At 36.7% G+C, this 17,853-nt stretch overlaps 1 protein-coding gene across 11 annotated transcripts in view; it reads left to right on the top strand.

Moving 5' to 3' along the window:
• RPS6KC1 (ribosomal protein S6 kinase C1) overlaps positions 1-17,853 on the top strand; it is a 321,171-nt gene that overhangs the window by 141,001 nt on the left and 162,317 nt on the right. For all 11 annotated transcript variants that reach the window (XM_058700929.1, XM_058700930.1, XM_058700928.1 and 8 more), the window contains 2 exons: positions 8,717-10,312; positions 10,584-10,673. In XM_058700929.1, coding sequence (XP_058556912.1) covers positions 8,717-10,312; positions 10,584-10,673 — 1,686 coding nt within the window. The remainder of the gene's footprint in view (positions 1-8,716; positions 10,313-10,583; positions 10,674-17,853) is intronic.

Genomic DNA, 17,853 nt, shown 5'->3' with positions numbered 1-17,853 from the left:
CCTTTTTTACAATGCACGGGTGTTTGCTTAACGTTTGACATTACCTGGTTATTCTGATCTGGGTTTTTACGAATTCAGCCATTGGCATCACATATGCGTACAAAGCAGAGGCATGGTGCCCTGCCTTCAAACTATTTATGAAATTTCAGCTCTTGGTAGAGGGAACAGGTGGCAAAAAAATACTATGTTTTGATTTGTTTTTGCCCTTTAATACCTGAATTTAAATAAATAGTCTTTTATTTAGAATGACTAAATACAGCATATAAATACAAACCCACAAAATAAACAGTCGCCTTTTGGCTTTTAAGAGGTGTTTTTTTAAATAGTAAAAAAAAATTAAATTATTTTCCATATTTCACGAAGGTGTTGTTATTATTTTTACATTACTGAGAATAAACAAGTGTTGTGTTTTACTAATAGGCATGGCATTTGAATTTAATGCATTTTCCCAGGAAAATGAGTCATTGCTTTGTGGAATGAGGTCTTTTATGATAACTAATGCAAGATTTTTGACGGGGGCAATAAACTATTAATATTGTTTATTATGAAGTACAGCACAAGATAACTACAGATGGAGGGAAGACCTCCATATGTAGTATTTAATAGGAAATTCAGAAGGGGCTCCATGGTCTCTCAGGTATTAAGAGAGTTAATTGCGTGTGTGAATTGGATAACTAATTCACCTTTGTTCAGACATTATAGACAGCTTTTATCTGAGGATACCAGTGCATTACAGACATTATTGAATTAGAGGTCATGTCATCTGATAGCGAAATACAGCCACCTCTGGTGTGGAACAAAATAACTTGCGTAGTAATAATCCATAATAATTTAGAACAAGGTCAGTAGGATGAATGTAATTATAGTCAATATTCTATTACCCAGGGTGGATTATTCATGTTGGAGATTATCTGTGGCAAATTTTCGATTCTAGTTTGCCTCTGCTGTTTGCAGCCTCTTCCTGTTCTTTCTCTTCCTTCTCCAGAACACACTTCCGGTTTTCTTCTGCCGTCTTCTCACTCTGTCTTAATACTTCTTAAAGCTGCTGTTGCAACTGATTTTACTTTAGTTCTGAGAAAATCTTTATCAATTCAATTCTACTGTTTCAGATGATCTTTACCAAGCTTCTTTTCCTTTATTGTTGGCCATACCTGACTCTGAATGGCTACGTGATCATAGAATTTGCCCGGATTATTTAAACTTGGTGAGGGAGGATCTCTTGTTGACTGTTCATTTCTGGTGCCTATTGTTTAATTTTAAGAAGACTTTATAACACAAAGATATTAAATTAAAGTGCAAATAGGGACCGTAGATTCATTTAACATTCAGCAAATTTACTGAGTGTGTAGTATGTGCTAGCCTCTTTCTTAGGTAAACAACACAGGAAAAGAGCTTGCCCTTTTGACACTTACATTCATTCTTGTGGAGAGTCCAACAGAAAACCAAAAGCATGATAATATTGGCTAATAATAGGGGCTCCACTGATCTCTAACAGAGAACTCTAAAATAGGATGACAGGGGGACTACTTTAGATTAGGTAGTCAAGGAAGCCTGCTCTAAGAAGGTGCCATTTAAGAGGAGTGCTGAATGACAACCATTTGGATGTAAGTGGGAGAGATCAATGTTAAGAAATCAAAAGCAAAAACAACGTTCGATAAACAAGAAAGGAGACAATTTGGTTGGAGTGTATGGTAGGTGAGGGCAGTCGTCGTATATGAGGCTATGGGAGAAATAGGCAGGAGTCTTGTACTGAAGGGTAAGAACTTTGGCTTTTATTCAAGTGCATTGGAAAACCCCTGGAGATCTATCTAAAGCAGCGACAAGATCTGATTTACATTTTAAAAAGATCACTCTGGCTGTTGTATGGGGAATGGATTACAAACCGGCTATGAGCAATGTATAGTCTAGACAAGAGATAATGGTTCTAGCCCTTATGCTTTGAGGGTAGACTCAGTGGGACCTGTGATGGATTCTAGTTAGAGAATGAAGAATCTAGGCGAATTTTTTGGATTGCTCACTTGAGCAATCAAGTGAACTGTTTGACGGGCGGTGTGCTATCTTTTACATGTTAGTGGTATTTTCTTTGTTACCTCTGTGAATTAGAAGGTTGTGCATAAGTCACAAACACATTACTTTCATATGTATAAATAGCTATTCCTGAAAAATAAGTGTTGAACAATTGTTTTCTCTGTAATACAAATGCTTGAATATTTATGATTTGTGGCTTTAGCTTCCTCCCGCTTACAGGACTATTCAGGATTCACGTAAGTCTCTTGGACTCATTTTCCTTCCATTTTTAATTTGTTTAGTTAGAAACAAATTGGCGCTTACTGGGATACAGGCTTAGCTGTAACATGGCAGTGAGCAAAACCAATGAAGACTTTGCCCACATGGAGCTTACATTGAGAAGCAGAAAAGGTAATAGGCAAATACATCAGTAAATATATGTCAGACGGAGATAAATTCTATGGAGAAATAAAAGAAGGAAAAGGGAATGCCAAAAGGGTGTGTGGGGGGTTACTATTCTATCTAGAGTGGTCACCTTATTAAGAAAGGGACGTTTGGCCAGCGAACTGAAGGAAGTAAGAGGCAGAATGTTGTGGATATGTAAGGGAAGAGCATCTTAGAAAGAGAGAACAAATAGGCCAGGAGCCAAGAGTGTATTTGGGGTATAAGAAACAGCAAGGTTACTGTGGCTGGAGCAGAATGGGAAGAGCTTGGGGAAGTGGGGGGGGGGGGGCGGTGGGCAGATCTTCCTTCTGTGGGCTTACAGTTTGGTTTTTATTCTGAATAAAAAGGAAGTCACTGAGGGATATTGAGCAGAGGAGTGGCAAGATAGGGCTCACTCTGGCTGCTTTGTGGAACATGTAGTCTAGGAGGGCAAAGACAAAAGCAGGGAGACCAGTTTGGAAGTTTTTGTGGCAATCCAGGTGAAAATAATTGTAGCTCGCTCAAAGCATTAGAGGTGGAAGTGGTAAGACATGATTGTTAGATTCTGAATCTGTTTTGAAGATAGAACTGACCTGATTGTGCTTTACACATCTGCAAGGTTTTTGGCTTAACTAACTAAAAGAATGGAGTTCCCATTTCTTAAGATGGGGAAAGCTGTGGGAGAGGTCGATTTCGAGGGGAAAAAATCAGGGCTTCAGTTTGGGGCTTGTGAGTTTGAGATGCTTATTAAATATCCAGGTGGTGTTGAGTGGGCAGTTGGATATAGCAGACAGGCTTTTAGGAGAGAGATTTAAAATATTTATTGTTCCTATTAATGAATCCCTTATGTTAATTCTGTTTGGGAAGGAAAAGGTGAGAAAGTAATTGTATTCAGTCAAGGCCGTGTGTGTCGTTAAAACTTTAAGTTTCTAAGATTAGGGACTGTGTCATTTTCGTCGTCTGTATCCCTGCATTTAGCAGAATACTTGGTGCACAGAAGGTGCTCAGTGCATAGTTGCTGGCTGCTGAGTCAGAGAAAAGGTGAATGCCTAGGTTAGAAGAAAATGATTGGAAAAGCCTGCACATGTGGATACATCAGAGAGATGAGGGACGGGAAAGAGTAACCCCAAATTACCTGGGGACCCCAGGGGTGAAATTATTCTTTTTTTATTAACAAGGTTTTTTTTTATTATGAAACTAATATGTAAAGCAATACATTTGAACTATATATAGAAGTACATAAAATAAAAATAAAAAAATCTCCCCTCCTAGTCACTTTTATGCCCTGTTCCACTTCCTAGAAATAGGAGAAATTTTCCTCTGTGTATAAATATATTCTCCCTACCCGTCTAGGTTAAAAAAAAAAAAGGATCCTACATATTGTTCTATAGCTTGTTTTCTTCCCCTATCTTAACAGTGTACCTTGGGTGACTTTCCCTAGCAGTATATATAGGTCTGTGTTAAGAGAGACCAGTGTAGTGATTAAAAACAAGGAATCTGGAGTCAGACTACTGTTAGCTTGTGTGACCTTGGGCAAGGTATTTAACGTTTTTGTGGCTCCATTTCCTTATCTGTAAAATAGGGATGATAGTTACCTACCTCATACAGTTGATGTGAAGATTAAGCAGTTCATATATGTGAAACACTTAGAATAGTACCTAGCACATGGTAAACGCTATGTAAGTACAGTAAAACCTTAATTTGCGAGCATGCGTCGTGCCGGAACCGTGCTTATAATCCAAAGCACTTGTATATCAAAGTGAATTTCAAGAATCATTGGTTCAGTTGTGATCATGTGACATTCGGCGTCATGTAGTACTCTTATTGCAAGACATCGCTCGTTTATCAAGTTAAAATTTATTAGAAATGTTTGTTCATCTTGCGGAACACTCGCAGAGCAAGTTACTTGCAATCCAAGGTTTTACTATATTTGCAAATATTGCTGTTATTTCTTTGAATAAAGAATATTTGGTTTATAGACTTATCATAATTTTTTTTAACTATTCTCTTATTAATTGGTGTTTAAATTGTTTCTAGTACTTTTGCTTATATGTCTTTGTATACTTCTGTTTTCTTTTTTTGAGAACTATTTGTAGCATGAATTTCTTGAATTGGAATTCCTGGTTCAGAAAATGATTTTGAGCATTGTTCAGCAGTATTTTATCAGACCTGTTAATGTCAGGTCCTAATTCTGGCCAAGCAAATTTAACAAATATTCTTTGCAGTCTTTCAGAAAATCAGTAAAATTTAATGAGAGACACAGAGTTTTTATTAAACTTTATGAATTTCTAATTTCATAGCTTAAAATAGCTAATATCTCCAATTTTATATGCTTCAATGGCGCTTAGAAAGGTGTCATTTATATTTCTAAAGTGTTAAAAATTATAAATATGTTAGGTATTTTCTGTTTATGTTTTGAGATTTCTCAATAACAGCGTTGTTTTTTTTAAAAAGGATAATGTTTTTAATGTTATAATAATAATGTCGACATTTGTGTAAGTTTGTCTATTAGGCCTAATCTTGGTAGAAAGGAAAACCTATTCAGCTTTTGTGGGTGACAAATTTCAATAGAAATAATGTGTTCTTGTAAGTTTTGTGATTTTCATGATTTTTGTAATTGATAAAAAATATGGGATAGGACTCAAGTTTTGTTTCCATAGCTCCATATCAAGCATTAAGTTTACCTGGGTACCTAGCAAACAATGGGGAAGGGCTAAAACAGTTTTGTTTTCTCTTGAAAAATGCAGTTTTTACAGTCTACTTTAGGATGCTTGTTTAGGCTAGGAATAAATTTTATAAAGAAAGTGTCAACCATCACATTTAAAAATTCTATGTAATAATGAAAAGAATGGAAATTAAGGGAGATGCCATATTTGATTAATCAAATCGGTCAACTTGGTAATATCCAATATAGGCAAGTTGCTATGAAGATGGCATTAATACACAGTGCTTATGGGAGTGGATTTGGGTACAGCCTTTCTGTAAATAGCGTCATAACACGTAACAGAAGCATTAAAAATATTCATGCTTTTTGATCTAGTACTTGCATTTCTGGTATTCTATATTGATGAAATTGTCAGAGATGTCAAATACTTCCATGTGAAGGTACATACTATTTTAATTCTAATAGTAAAAGATTGGAAACAATGTAAATGTCCAACAATAGATGAACGTCTATCCCATGGATATGCTGTATAGCCCATTCAAGTTCATAGTCTCATGAAAATTAGAAAATGTTCATGATGTGATGTTAGTCACAAATAAAAAGCCTGAAAATAAATGTACAAATAGTTAATGGTGTTTCTAGGTGATTTGTATATTTTTCTTTTTCTTTTTCTTTATTTAAATTGTTTATAATGAAGCCATATATTTGTTTTAAAATAGGAAGAAAGTATGATAAAAAATAATGACATTATTAATATTTATAGACCCTTATTCTTGAAAGGTTTTCAAAATACTTGGAAGGATACCATCTTTCTATAACCCAATTTAATAAATACTTATTTAATACATATTATTTTATATGCTAGGCAGAATCCTCTCCTTGTGGTCTGGTAAAGGAGATGATAAAGGTATGAAAGTAATATTAATGTGAAATAGAATATTTTAAATGTTGTAAGAGGGACTAAGTGATATAAAAAATTCAGAGAAGTTAGGAGTCGTATCTGCTGAGGGCATATCAAAAAAATTGGTAAAAGAAAACAAATTCTGAGAGACTGTCAAGAATAGTTGGGATTTTGACAAGCAGATGTTGGACAAACTAATAAGAAAGTAAATTCTTTAAGTGGTAGGTATAGTTTGAGCAAAAGCCCAGCATGGGTTATATTTGGAGAAATCCAATTCAGATGAAGTATTTGATGAGTTGAGGGGGAGAACCAAATCATAGCTTGACACACTGTATTACTGAGGAGTTCAGTGCCTCTCTGGAGCTGGTATATCATTCAGGGGGTCGAGGGGATTTGGGTTCTTGAATGGAGAAATGATGTAAGATCTGTGCTAAAGTGGAAGATTCACTGGGCAGCAGTTAGTATGATAGAGTGATACAGGAAGGAGTTAAAGCAGGAATCTGGTTGTAACTATAAAGTTATTCCAAGGAGAATGGCCAAAGGAATCAATGGAAGAGGAAGACTATGTGAAACGTTATGTGAAACCTTATGGGTATATCCTATAGGACTTGGAAACTTGTCAGATGTAGAAAGAACAAGGGAGGAAAAAATAATCTTAAGTTTGGTCCAAAGCTTTTGTGCCAGAATGGCTTAGAGGTCAGAAAGAGGAAGTGATCTGGGGGCAAGAAGAAAGAATTTAAGCATATTGAATTTTAGATTTCAGCAGTTCATCTAGGTGAAATTGGCCTAAGAATGAATGAAACTTTTCTTGGAACTTGACTGTGTCTTGCTATTTCTGGAACTTTGTGACTACAGAGACTGTCTGCTTTGTGATGGCACATCACATTCTGATGAGTTACCATCTGAGTTAAAGAATGCCTGCCACTGACTGAATGCCTGCCATGTCCTGTGCACTGATCAGGCAGTAGACAGAGAAAGATGAAAAAGACGGTCCTGTCCTCACAGTAGTCCCCATCTAGGAGAACTGAAAACAACACACGTTGTTATAGTTGGATTGCATACAGGAATTCCAGCTTCAGGTTCAGGCTTTATTGTCAGTGTGCCACAATAGAGGTGTTTGTGCTAAGAGGAATGTGGTTATTGTTGTCAAAAAACTAAAAAAAAAAAAAAGATGGAATCAATGCACGCCGTCTTTTGTGAATGTGTTTCAAAGCTATATATGAACCCTTAAATTTTAATTTGACTCTGGGGAGATATGAAACACTAAGTATAACCTAGTGAGGACAGAAAGTTAGCCAAGAAAAGAATGAGAGTGAAAAGTTAAATGCCCTAATGTCCAATACTACTAATTATTATCAAAATGGGAGAAGGCTGTTAACTAGGTCACTGGTAGAGGAGATGTCTGAATATCTTAGGATTAATATTGTAACAGCTAACCTTTACTGCACATTTACTTGATAGCAGGCACAGTACTGGGTGCTTTGTGTATTTACTGAGTCCCTCTAAATGAAATGAAAAGGCAGTGTACAAAAAAGCATTTTTTGGATGCTTCCACTTACCTTTTTATAGATATAATTGACTGTCAGTAATTATTTCTCTTACGAATGTTACTCTTGGTATAGGATGCTTAATAAAGACATTAAAAATGTGCTGAAAAAAATTGCCTTTTCCATGTTAATAGAGGGGATTCATGTTTAACACATTATTTCCCATTTTTGGAAGATACAGTTGTATCTTCACAAAGTATGCTTCTGCAATTATTGTTTATCAGATTTCTGGATCAAATTGAACTGTTCTTTCTTCTTGCAATACAGTAAAGCTTTGATGGGTTTTTGATACTTATTATAGTTATTTATTCAAAGATTCTAATGAGTGAAACGGGCTGAGTTTTTAATGGTTAAAACAAAAGAAAAGTAAAGCGAAACAACTACCTAACAAGTATTGCTGGTAAAACATTGGATTGCTTTGTGTTTATTTGATTTCTATGATTTCTGTGAAATTGATTTTCATGATTTTACTGTTATAGGTTTCTGATATATATCAGAATATAGAATCAGAATTGTAGTAGCCTGCCCCATTAATACCCAATTAATTTTCCTCAGCTGGTTTACTTGGTCTTCTTCCATACGTGACGTGTGTGGGGAAGGGAGAAAATGGGGAAAATGTTATTAATATGTCATTTATAATGGCATAATTATATACCGGATGCCATATCTCCCCTCTAATCTTGGACTAGGCATTTTAAAATGGAATAATATTGCTGATTCCCCCCCCCCCACACACACTATAGTATATACAGTTTTAAGCAGCACTTAAATTTATGTATTTCCACTTGACCAAGGGGCCATGCTTGAAAAAATTATTACATAAACAGCTCAGAACATAATCACATGTTCCAACAGCTAAATCATATTTACAGCAGTGTTCTAGCTGTGGGATTTCCTATTAGTATTTGTTAAAATAATTTCAAAGGAAGAAATAGGTTGTCATTTAAAAAATAATTGATATCAGGAGATAGGTTTAAAACTATACTCACCAGTCAGCAATCACAAAAAAATACATTTTATTAAAATGCTTGTTTTATAGCATACTTGATATTAATGGATATTGCTGACTTGCTTTTGATTGATTATTAGAATGCTTTTGGTTTTTCTTTTGGCTTCAATAAGTAACCATTAATTTGGGGATCTTAAAATTTTTTTGGTTATACTTGTTCACAGGTGGCAAACTCTGGTCATATATCAGTAAGTTTCTAAACAGAAGTCCTGAAGAAAGCTTTGACATCGGGGAAGTGAAAAAATCTGCACTCACTAAAGTTCACCTGCAACAGCCAACTTCTAGTCCTCAGGACAGCAGCAGCTTTGAATCCAGAGGAAGCGATGGTGGAACGATGCTTAAAGTTCTGCCTCTGAAGACTAGTCTTACTCCAAGCTCTCAAGATGATAGCAACCAAGACGAAGAAGGCCAAGATAGCTCTCCAAAATGGCCAGATTCTGGCTCAAGTTCAGAAGAGGAATGTACCACTAGTTATCTGACCCTATGCAATGAATATGGGCAAGAAAAGATTGAGCCAGGGTCCTTGAATGAGGAGCCTTTCGTGAAGATCGGAGGGAATGCTGTTGATCCCAGAGTTATCGAAAGCTTCCCAGCACACCTTGCTGCTGACAGTGGCAGCCCCAGCACCCAGCACATAGCTCACGAGCTGAAGTTCTTTGCTGGAGATGATGACCTAGAAGCAGATAGTTCTCCAAGAACGTCCGATTCCCTTAGTAGATCTAAAAACAGCCCCATGGAATTCTTTAGAATAGACAGTAAGGATAGCACTAGTGAACTCCTAGGCCTTGATTTTGGAGAAAAATTGTATAGTCTAAAGTCAGAGCCTTTGAAACCATTTTTCACTCTTCCAGATGGAGACAGCACTTCCAGGGGTTTCAGTACTAGCGAAAGCAAGGTAGAGTTTATAGCTCAGGACACCATTAGCAGGGGCTCAGATGACTCTGTCCCAGTTATTTCTTTTAAAGATGCTGCTTTTGATGATGTCATCGGCACTGATGAAGGAAGGCCCGATCTCCTTGTAAATCTACCTGGTGAACTGGAGCCCATCAAAGACGGTGAAGCAATGGGACCCACTCCGTTTACACAGACTAATATAGGCATAATTGAAAGTAAATTGTTGGAAGCCCCTGATGTTTTATGCCTCAGGCTTAGTACTGAACAACGCCAAGCAAGTGAGGAAAATGGCACAGAGGAATTGAGTGATCCCTCCAGGCCTAAATCCCATAGTATAGCGGAGAAACACAGCGCGCAGGGGGATCTTGGGATGTTGTTTGTGACAGCCGGTGATCACAGTAGTTCAGGAGACATGTCTTTGTTACACAGCTCGGATCCTAAGTTCCAAGGACCTGGAGCGGTTGAGTCTGCAGTCACTGCAGCCAACACAGAAGAAAGCATATTCCATATTTCTAACCCACTCTCAGGTGCTAATGAATATAATGTAAACACAGACACTTTAAAAACTGAAGAAGTATTGCTGTTTACAGATCAAACTGAGGATTTGGCTAAAGAGGAACTGACTTTGTTTCAGAGAGACTCAGAGACTAAGGGAGAGAGTGGATTAGCACTAGAAGGAGACAAGGAAATACATCAGATTTTTGAGGACCTTGATAAAAAATTAGCACTAAACTCCAGGTTTTACATCCCCGAGGGCTGCATTCAAAGATGGGCAGCTGAAATGGTGGTAGCCCTTGATGCTTTACATAGAGAGGGAATTGTGTGCCGCGATTTGAACCCAAACAACATCTTATTGAATGATAGAGGTCAGGAACTTTTGCAAATGCATTTCTTTTTATTCGCTGTTGCTTCCAATTAACTGAGTAGGCGTTTTATCTTGTAATTAGTATCTTCATTTCCTGTCTAGAGCTTCATTATCAGTGCGGCAAATTCACCCCCAGTAATAGCTTCTAGTACTTAATGATGCCATTATTCTTAATGATACTGTTTTTAGCTACAAAAGGAGTAATTACAGTTCACTTCTGCAGAAAATGGAAGAGAAAAATGTTTTGATTTCTCCTGTCGTTTTGTTTTTAGGACACATTCAGCTAACGTATTTTAGCAGGTGGAGCGAGGTTGAAGATTCCTGTGACAGTGATGCCATGGAGAGAATGTACTGTGCCCCAGGTTAGAGCAATCTCTTAAAATGTTTCGCTTGAAAAAGTAGGTCCGCCTCTTTCTTTTCCTTATAAAAGTTGTATTTTTCTCTAGCGGTTCACATAGGTGTTGGGTTTGCGTATCTCTCAAATCCTTCAAAAAAAGAAAATTGGGGGAAGAAACCATTGTATATTCTAGAGGGGTGTGTGTGTGTATTTGTTGTTAAATGAGCTTGTACTTCTCTTAGGAGAGACAGTCAATTCTGTCTTAGAAGTGTCTTAACTTCTCAGTGTTTAGAAGGACCTTTGAATACCCCGAACCTCTTTCAGTGGATGGTTTTATTAAGATGTGAGAGGTAGCCAACTACAGGGGTAAAATTCCCAAGGAGAAAAGTGGATAAAATATGGACTTTTAAAAAATGCAGTACTGTGACTTCAGTGATGAGGTGCTCTGGCATGCAGAGCAGATTTTAGAGTTCTCTCTGTATTTGAGACATTTTAGGAAGCATGTTTTTCTTGCTTTAAAATAGCCAGTTTAGCCAAATACTCAACACAACAGATTTCTCTTGCTCTTACTGTATTGTCTTTATTTATTTTTTTTAAATTAGAGCTTTATTTCTGGGGGTGTTATATCCTTTGCTGATAATTACAGGTCACGTAAGCATATGAATTGGATTTGTGTGAGTGTCTTTCTGTCAGTGCAGATGGGGCTATATTTGAATCCAAAGTTCGTTCACCTTTTGCCCGGCTCTCAGCCTCTTTGGATAGTCCAAGTTACTTCACTTGTCACCCCACTGGCTTTCAAAGGAGGTTCAAGCTGATTATGATGACATGATCTGCTTAGTTGTTGATTAATACAGTATTTAACGCTTCCTAGCTAACCAGTGTATTATTGATGCTAACATTGTTTCCCTGCATAATGGGAAGTGATTATAATTAGGATTGAAAGAGCTATATTGTTTTAAGTTACCACCTTCATTGTTAAGAATTACTCCTGGATTGGGGAATAGCTAAGTTTTTCAGCCTGCAAAGCAAATATCCCAAAACTGTTTCCTGAAAACGTGATTTGGGTTTTTTTTTTTTCTTAGTGTTCTGTTTCTTTTCCTCTTTCTTCCCTCAAATTAGGGGTGTTTGATTTTATTTCTTCCTAGGGGCAATAGAGCATGCCTCCGTTTTTTGTTTCTCTCAAGTAGATAATATTATGCTGTTTTTTGAAGCCTTATTAGTATGATTTAGTTAATGGGATAACAAAAATAATTTCAATGTGAAATCACTTTATTATGGTTATCTGGTTCTTTTTTTAAATACTCACCCCCTTCTATAGTTTGATAAATAACATCTTAGGTGCCAGTGTACATAAATACATATATTAATTGTAATGAATTTGGAGGCTTAAGGATCAAAATTAAATGTGGGACTTCTTTTAGGTTTATTTATTTATTTTGAGAGAGAGAGAGGGAGAGGGAGAGCAAGCATGAGTGGAATAGGGGCAGAGAGAATTCCAAGCAGGCTCTGCACTGATAGCCTGACAGTCCAACCCGGGGCTCGAACTCACAAATCATGAGATTGTGACCTGAGCATGGATTAAAAGTCAGACACTCAACCAACTAAACCACCCACATGCTCCAAATCTGGGAGTTCTTTTAGATGAAACCTGTTAAATCCAGAAGTGAAGTGCAGGATAAACCTCACATCAAACCAGATATGATGAGGCATTGTTTAGTGTTTATAACTGACTCCTTATTTCCTATTTTTATTGTCACTTTCTTCTCGAAAACTGTAAGGTTATGCTTTGGCGTTCTAGCAGAATTGTTTCTTCAACGTACGATGTTTACTTTAACATTCACAGCATGTTGACCACCTGAAAATTTTAATATGTGTTTAACAAAACTATACGACATTCATCAACAAATAGATACTTTTAATTTTGTGTACTCGAAACAGCAAATTTAATCCAGATCGGTTCCCTGTTTTTATTTTTAAGCCTTTCCCCACAAATCACAGTTCTCATAGTTTACCAGCAGGTGGCAGTCTACCATTAATGGATTTTTGCTGTCATTTTCCAGGTTGTCCTTCACTAACATTTGAGAAAAGCTGTCTGAAGAAGGGCTTTGTTTTAATTATTTGCGTGAAAGAATTGTACTTTCAAGCTTTGTGAGTTGCAAAAGTGCCCTAGCATTATATCATGCATCGAACGATGTAGAAAGTCTCTTCTATTTTTGGGACCTATTAATTTGTTTCATCAACAGGGGAAAATAAAACCAGTAATGGCCTTAACTGAAAAGTAGAGCTAGCCTTGTAATGTAAATGATTGTAAACCCAGAGTTACAGAACTCTGTTAAGTGTCCGGGTTCTCCCACACCTAGTTTACAATGCAAGGGGAACTGGAACCAAAAATTGTAAATTACTGTTTGTTTCAAAAGTGAACAGCAGTGCTACTGATGAACACTATAAATAGTGTTTCCTCCCCAAAGGGTGGGAACAGTGCTAATATGCTAATATTTCAATGCTTAAAAGTCGCAAATCCATTAACACGTGGGGACACAGAGTACTTAGTCATCTTTTGCTCTACTCTTAGAAACACTAAGGGTTGCAGTAATTCTCTCCCACATCCCCTCTGCCCTTCCATTTTCTAATTCTAACCTTAGTATTATTGTCCGAGTAACTCTAAGGCACGTCCAGCAGCTGATGTTTGGTTAGAAAGTAAAGTTGTCATAAGATCGTGATGAGAACGACCCACTTCTGTTTAAACAGCATGCAGCCTCTACCCCGACCACTCCTCCCTCCTGGGAATCCTTATCACATTTTTGTCCTAAAAACATTATCCACCTGCCCTGTACTTTATAATATCAGCAATGTATCTTTTCATCTTGTGGATGATGTGCCTTCATATTTTGAGAAAAATTTCCAGTAACAGATTCGATTTACACGGACAGAAACTTGAGCACATGCCAAACTAGCAGGGGGGCCATTATTCTGCTCTATAAATAAGTTTAAAAAAGAAAACACACACACACAGAAACCTGTGAATCAACATGTTTTGGTCTAATTGAGGGGAAAAGCAAGACAGATAAATTTTGAAATGCAAATGATCACCTTCTGTTATTTAAGTAGAGTTTCTGCCAACTTTGCGATCTTAGATTTTAAAAAGTCATGGTCGTTTCAGCACTGCATACTACCAAGGATATCTGACATTCACAAGTTTCTACAATGACCTGAAGAACTTTTTTAAAAAGTTACCACTTTTTTTATATTAAGGAAAACAAGTCCAGTAACAAAAAGACAAAAACCAATGAGCTTTCTCTGTCTACATCTGTGAAAAAGCCAGCAAATAAATGGCTGCAGCTGCAGGCCTATCAAGAGGGTCTTGAGAATACGAATTCACTGATCAAACCCAGCCCTGTTTTCAAAGTAGAAATCATTCCTTTTAGGTTCACTTTGTATCCTTAGATTATCTAGGATGATTCTCTAGAAAGGTTGTATTTTAAATAAACATCATTCATGGTAAATGGGTTCCTTTCATACCAGAGAAACACAGGACAGAGTTCAGGAAGACAGAGAGTAAAGAAACAGACCCCCGGAGTGGGAATAGATGGTATAGCATAGGAATATAAACATAACACTGCCTGGTTTCCATATTGGGAGCTTTTTAGATACTTTATTAAGAGCCCTACAGACAGGTTCTCCTGTTTTTCGTTGTGAGAGGTTATAGAATAAAAACTGGAGTAAATTGATTATTCTTCTCTAGAGGACTTCCTTGTCATTACTCTGATTTTCTTTCTGTATCTGTGTATACCACACACAAAGGATTTTATGTGCTTTATCATTGAAACGATTTACCATAATGTAGAATAAATTTTTGTTGCAGCATTTTAAGTATAAAGGAAGAATCAAGTGTCAAGAAAGTATTTTTTTTTTTTACCAGTATTTTTTTAAGTCTTGACTCTCATCGTAAAAAAAAAGCAGCTAGGAAATAGAACCTCTAATATTAAGCATATAAAGCACAAAAGACTGTATTTGAAAGTTTAATATGCAATCTAAGGCAAGTGAGTAAAATTGTTGATATGTTTGTTATTATGCTAATTGAATCACTTAAGTTTCTCATTCCAGTCTTCACAAGTTGATATGGTACCTATCAGAGTGTGTCCTTCACCTTTATTTTCCACTCCACTATGAGCCTTTATAAATGCTTGAAATTTACATTGATATTTCTCGTTGAATACTTTTCAGACTTGAGAATTTATAGGTGAATATGTGTGTAAATTGAAGAAGTCCAAAATGCTTTTTACTGCAGCCCAATCTCCACGCTCCCAGATGTCAAATGACAGCTTTGCTTCCTCTCTTAGGCGATTTCACACTTGGAAACAGCTCACAGCTGACGGTGAAAAGTGAAACATAGAAAAATCATGCTGAAACTATCTGTAAAATTCAGTTTTAGAGCATGACATTTATTTACTACCACCCTTTGCTCTTCTAGCCTGACTTTATCAAATAGGCTATGAATATATTTTTTGGGGGTAGTCTCCTCTGCCCTTTTTCATAAATGGGTCTTACGTGTCATTTGTTGCTTTTTTAAGCATGGTGCTCTATGTCGTAGTTATGTATTTGATAATTAGATCTAGGACTCAGACCATGGATGGTTTAAAATATCATGAGGCCATCATTAAGTTTAAGATTTAGAATATTAAGGCAGAATTAAGAATGACCAAACTTCAGTATTTGTCCCACATCAGCCGTTAACTCATTGCATGACCTTGGGCATGTTATTTAAGACTTCCTAGACCTTAATTTATCACTAGCCAAATAGATTTGTAGGGTATAAAAAATATCACAGATGTCAAATCATCTAATACCGTTCTTACACAAAATGCAGTCAGAATTCAAGTTTATTTTATTAAGGCAAGAATTTCTCCCCCAAGGTTACATACTGATTTCTTGTCTAATATTAGTAGGGTTAAAATAATTATTTCACTTGGAGGACTTTCTAAGTGTATACCTGTACTCATTTGTAAGGTATTTATATAATATGTATTATGCAGAAATGAGGGATTCATGGAAAGTATTTTCATTTGGAGGAGAGAAGCCAAGACACTTTTTGAGTAGGGTGAAATTTGATTGCCAAGATTCTCCACAAACAAAATTGTTTAAAGAAGAAAGAATCATTTGGATCTGAGAATGTTTGGGTCCTGCGTAACTTCAGCAAGCATGAGTGATCTATTTTAGGAATGTGAAGTTGAGAGAGAACTCAAATGAATATAGATACATAGTTTGAACTAATAATGGTCTAACCAGGAAATATGGTTGTATCCCTGGTGTAGGCTTTTAAAAATTTTTTTCCCAAAGGAGAAAGAAGAAAAAGGCAAGAGGGAGCTATAGAAATAATTTTGAAAAGAGTAAAATATTTGTGGTTAATATTTAAACATTATGTTTCAAACACTGATTCTTTTGTTTGATTTACCCTTCAGCAAAACTTCAACAGTAACTCTCTTGTACATATTAGATGTTTTAACATTTTCCTTTAACAATTAGCAAGTACTTCTAATCCTTTGTATTTAGTTCTTATTGTCATAAAGACCGAATCTATATCTTCTTTGGGAGAACCAGTAACTTTTCAAGTTTGCCATAGAATAGTGAAAAGTTTACACTGAGGAAAATTCTCTGGTACACTTAATCCCTGTATACTGATGAAGTTTGTGCCATGAGTATAGTCATATTAGGATAAGCAAAAAGAGCTTCAAGTCAACGCAAATCTTACCTTGTTCAGGCAGACCCCTTGTGATGGAAAGATTAAAGAGTTGCTTTATACTGGCTTGAAGGTCTGGAACCTCGGGATCCGTCCCTGGGTAGGATGTATCTTGGATCCTCCACACATCCCCCAGTGATGAGCTAGTTACCTTCACCTCTGTGTTAAGGTCACTCCATACTGAAATAGACCCATTCTGAAATCATACTTCTCTCATCAGGACAGATTGTGATTTATCTCTACCAGTGGGAATGAGGCTGAGTAATAGCAAAATGTTCCATCCTTGCTATTTGACACCTTAGTGAATAGCACATTAGCTCTTGTCGTGAAAAGAAATTCTTCATCCATTAGAACTAGAGAATTTGTAAGAGTCAAAGAACTAGTAATATTTTCATACGGAAGAGGTGAAATACAAGATCTCCGTACATTTCGTAATAGTACCTGATATACCGGGGAATGGGGGGTTACCTCAGCCTTTAGATTATTAAAAAGAAGTTAACCTTAACCTCTTATTTGCTCCAAACCTTTTTCTTTATTATCTTGGGCAGATTGTTTTTTAGAAGAGGAACAAGAGACTAGATACTTGTGGTTTTGAGTAATAGCTGCATTGTAATTGCTTTTTGATTTTCAGGTCTAAGTTGATTTTTGGCAACTATTCAGTTACTTGGCCTCACTAGTATATTATTATAAAGAAGAAAGAGAACTATCTTTTGCCTCTGATACTTAACACAGAAGAGATAATGCTGAGTCTTAAACATCACGCACCAGAGCTATCGGCCAGCTCCTTTGACCAAGTCATCAGGTCCTATACCATGCAAAATCTTGTCAATTTGAATCTCCCTGAAGTAACCAGGGCTTACTCCTTCTGAGCAGTTATTCACACATGCTACCCTCAAATAAATGTTTAAAAATGCTAAGGTTTTAAAAAATGGATGACAAAGCAAACGGAGTTCCTTGAGCCCCTTTAATAGCAGTGCACGAAGCCCTGCCTACTTGACACGACAACAGCAGTGGTGGTGGGGGGAGCTGCATCTGTCATTTTCACAATTTTCAGTTAGCCTTTTTCTCATCAATCAACTTTAATGGCTTTGGTTGGGTAACACTGTGACACCCGATGGCTATTCAGAATGGAGTTGTTGTGATATGATCAATGGAAAATGGAGCATGCTGTTGGTTTTTTTTTTTTTTTCCCCTACTAGAAATGCAGGGTGAGAGAGTAAGCAAGATTGTATAGAGCTCAGAATTATAATTATAATCAGTCAACCAGAAGTCATATGGTAGTTACCCACTTCTTTTTTTTTTAATTTTTTTTTTCAACGTTTTTAATTTATTTTTGGACAGAGAGAGACAGAGCATGAACGGGGGAGGGGCAGAGAGAGAGGGAGACACAGAATCGGAAACAGGCTCCAGGCTCCGAGCCATCAGCCCAGAGCCTGACGCGGGGCTCGAACTCACGGACCGCGAGATC

The sequence above is a fragment of the Neofelis nebulosa genome, chromosome 15 (assembly GCF_028018385.1).
Source record: "Neofelis nebulosa isolate mNeoNeb1 chromosome 15, mNeoNeb1.pri, whole genome shotgun sequence".
NCBI lineage: Eukaryota > Metazoa > Chordata > Mammalia > Carnivora > Felidae > Neofelis > Neofelis nebulosa.
This window is presented reverse-complemented; position numbering and strand designations above follow the sequence as displayed.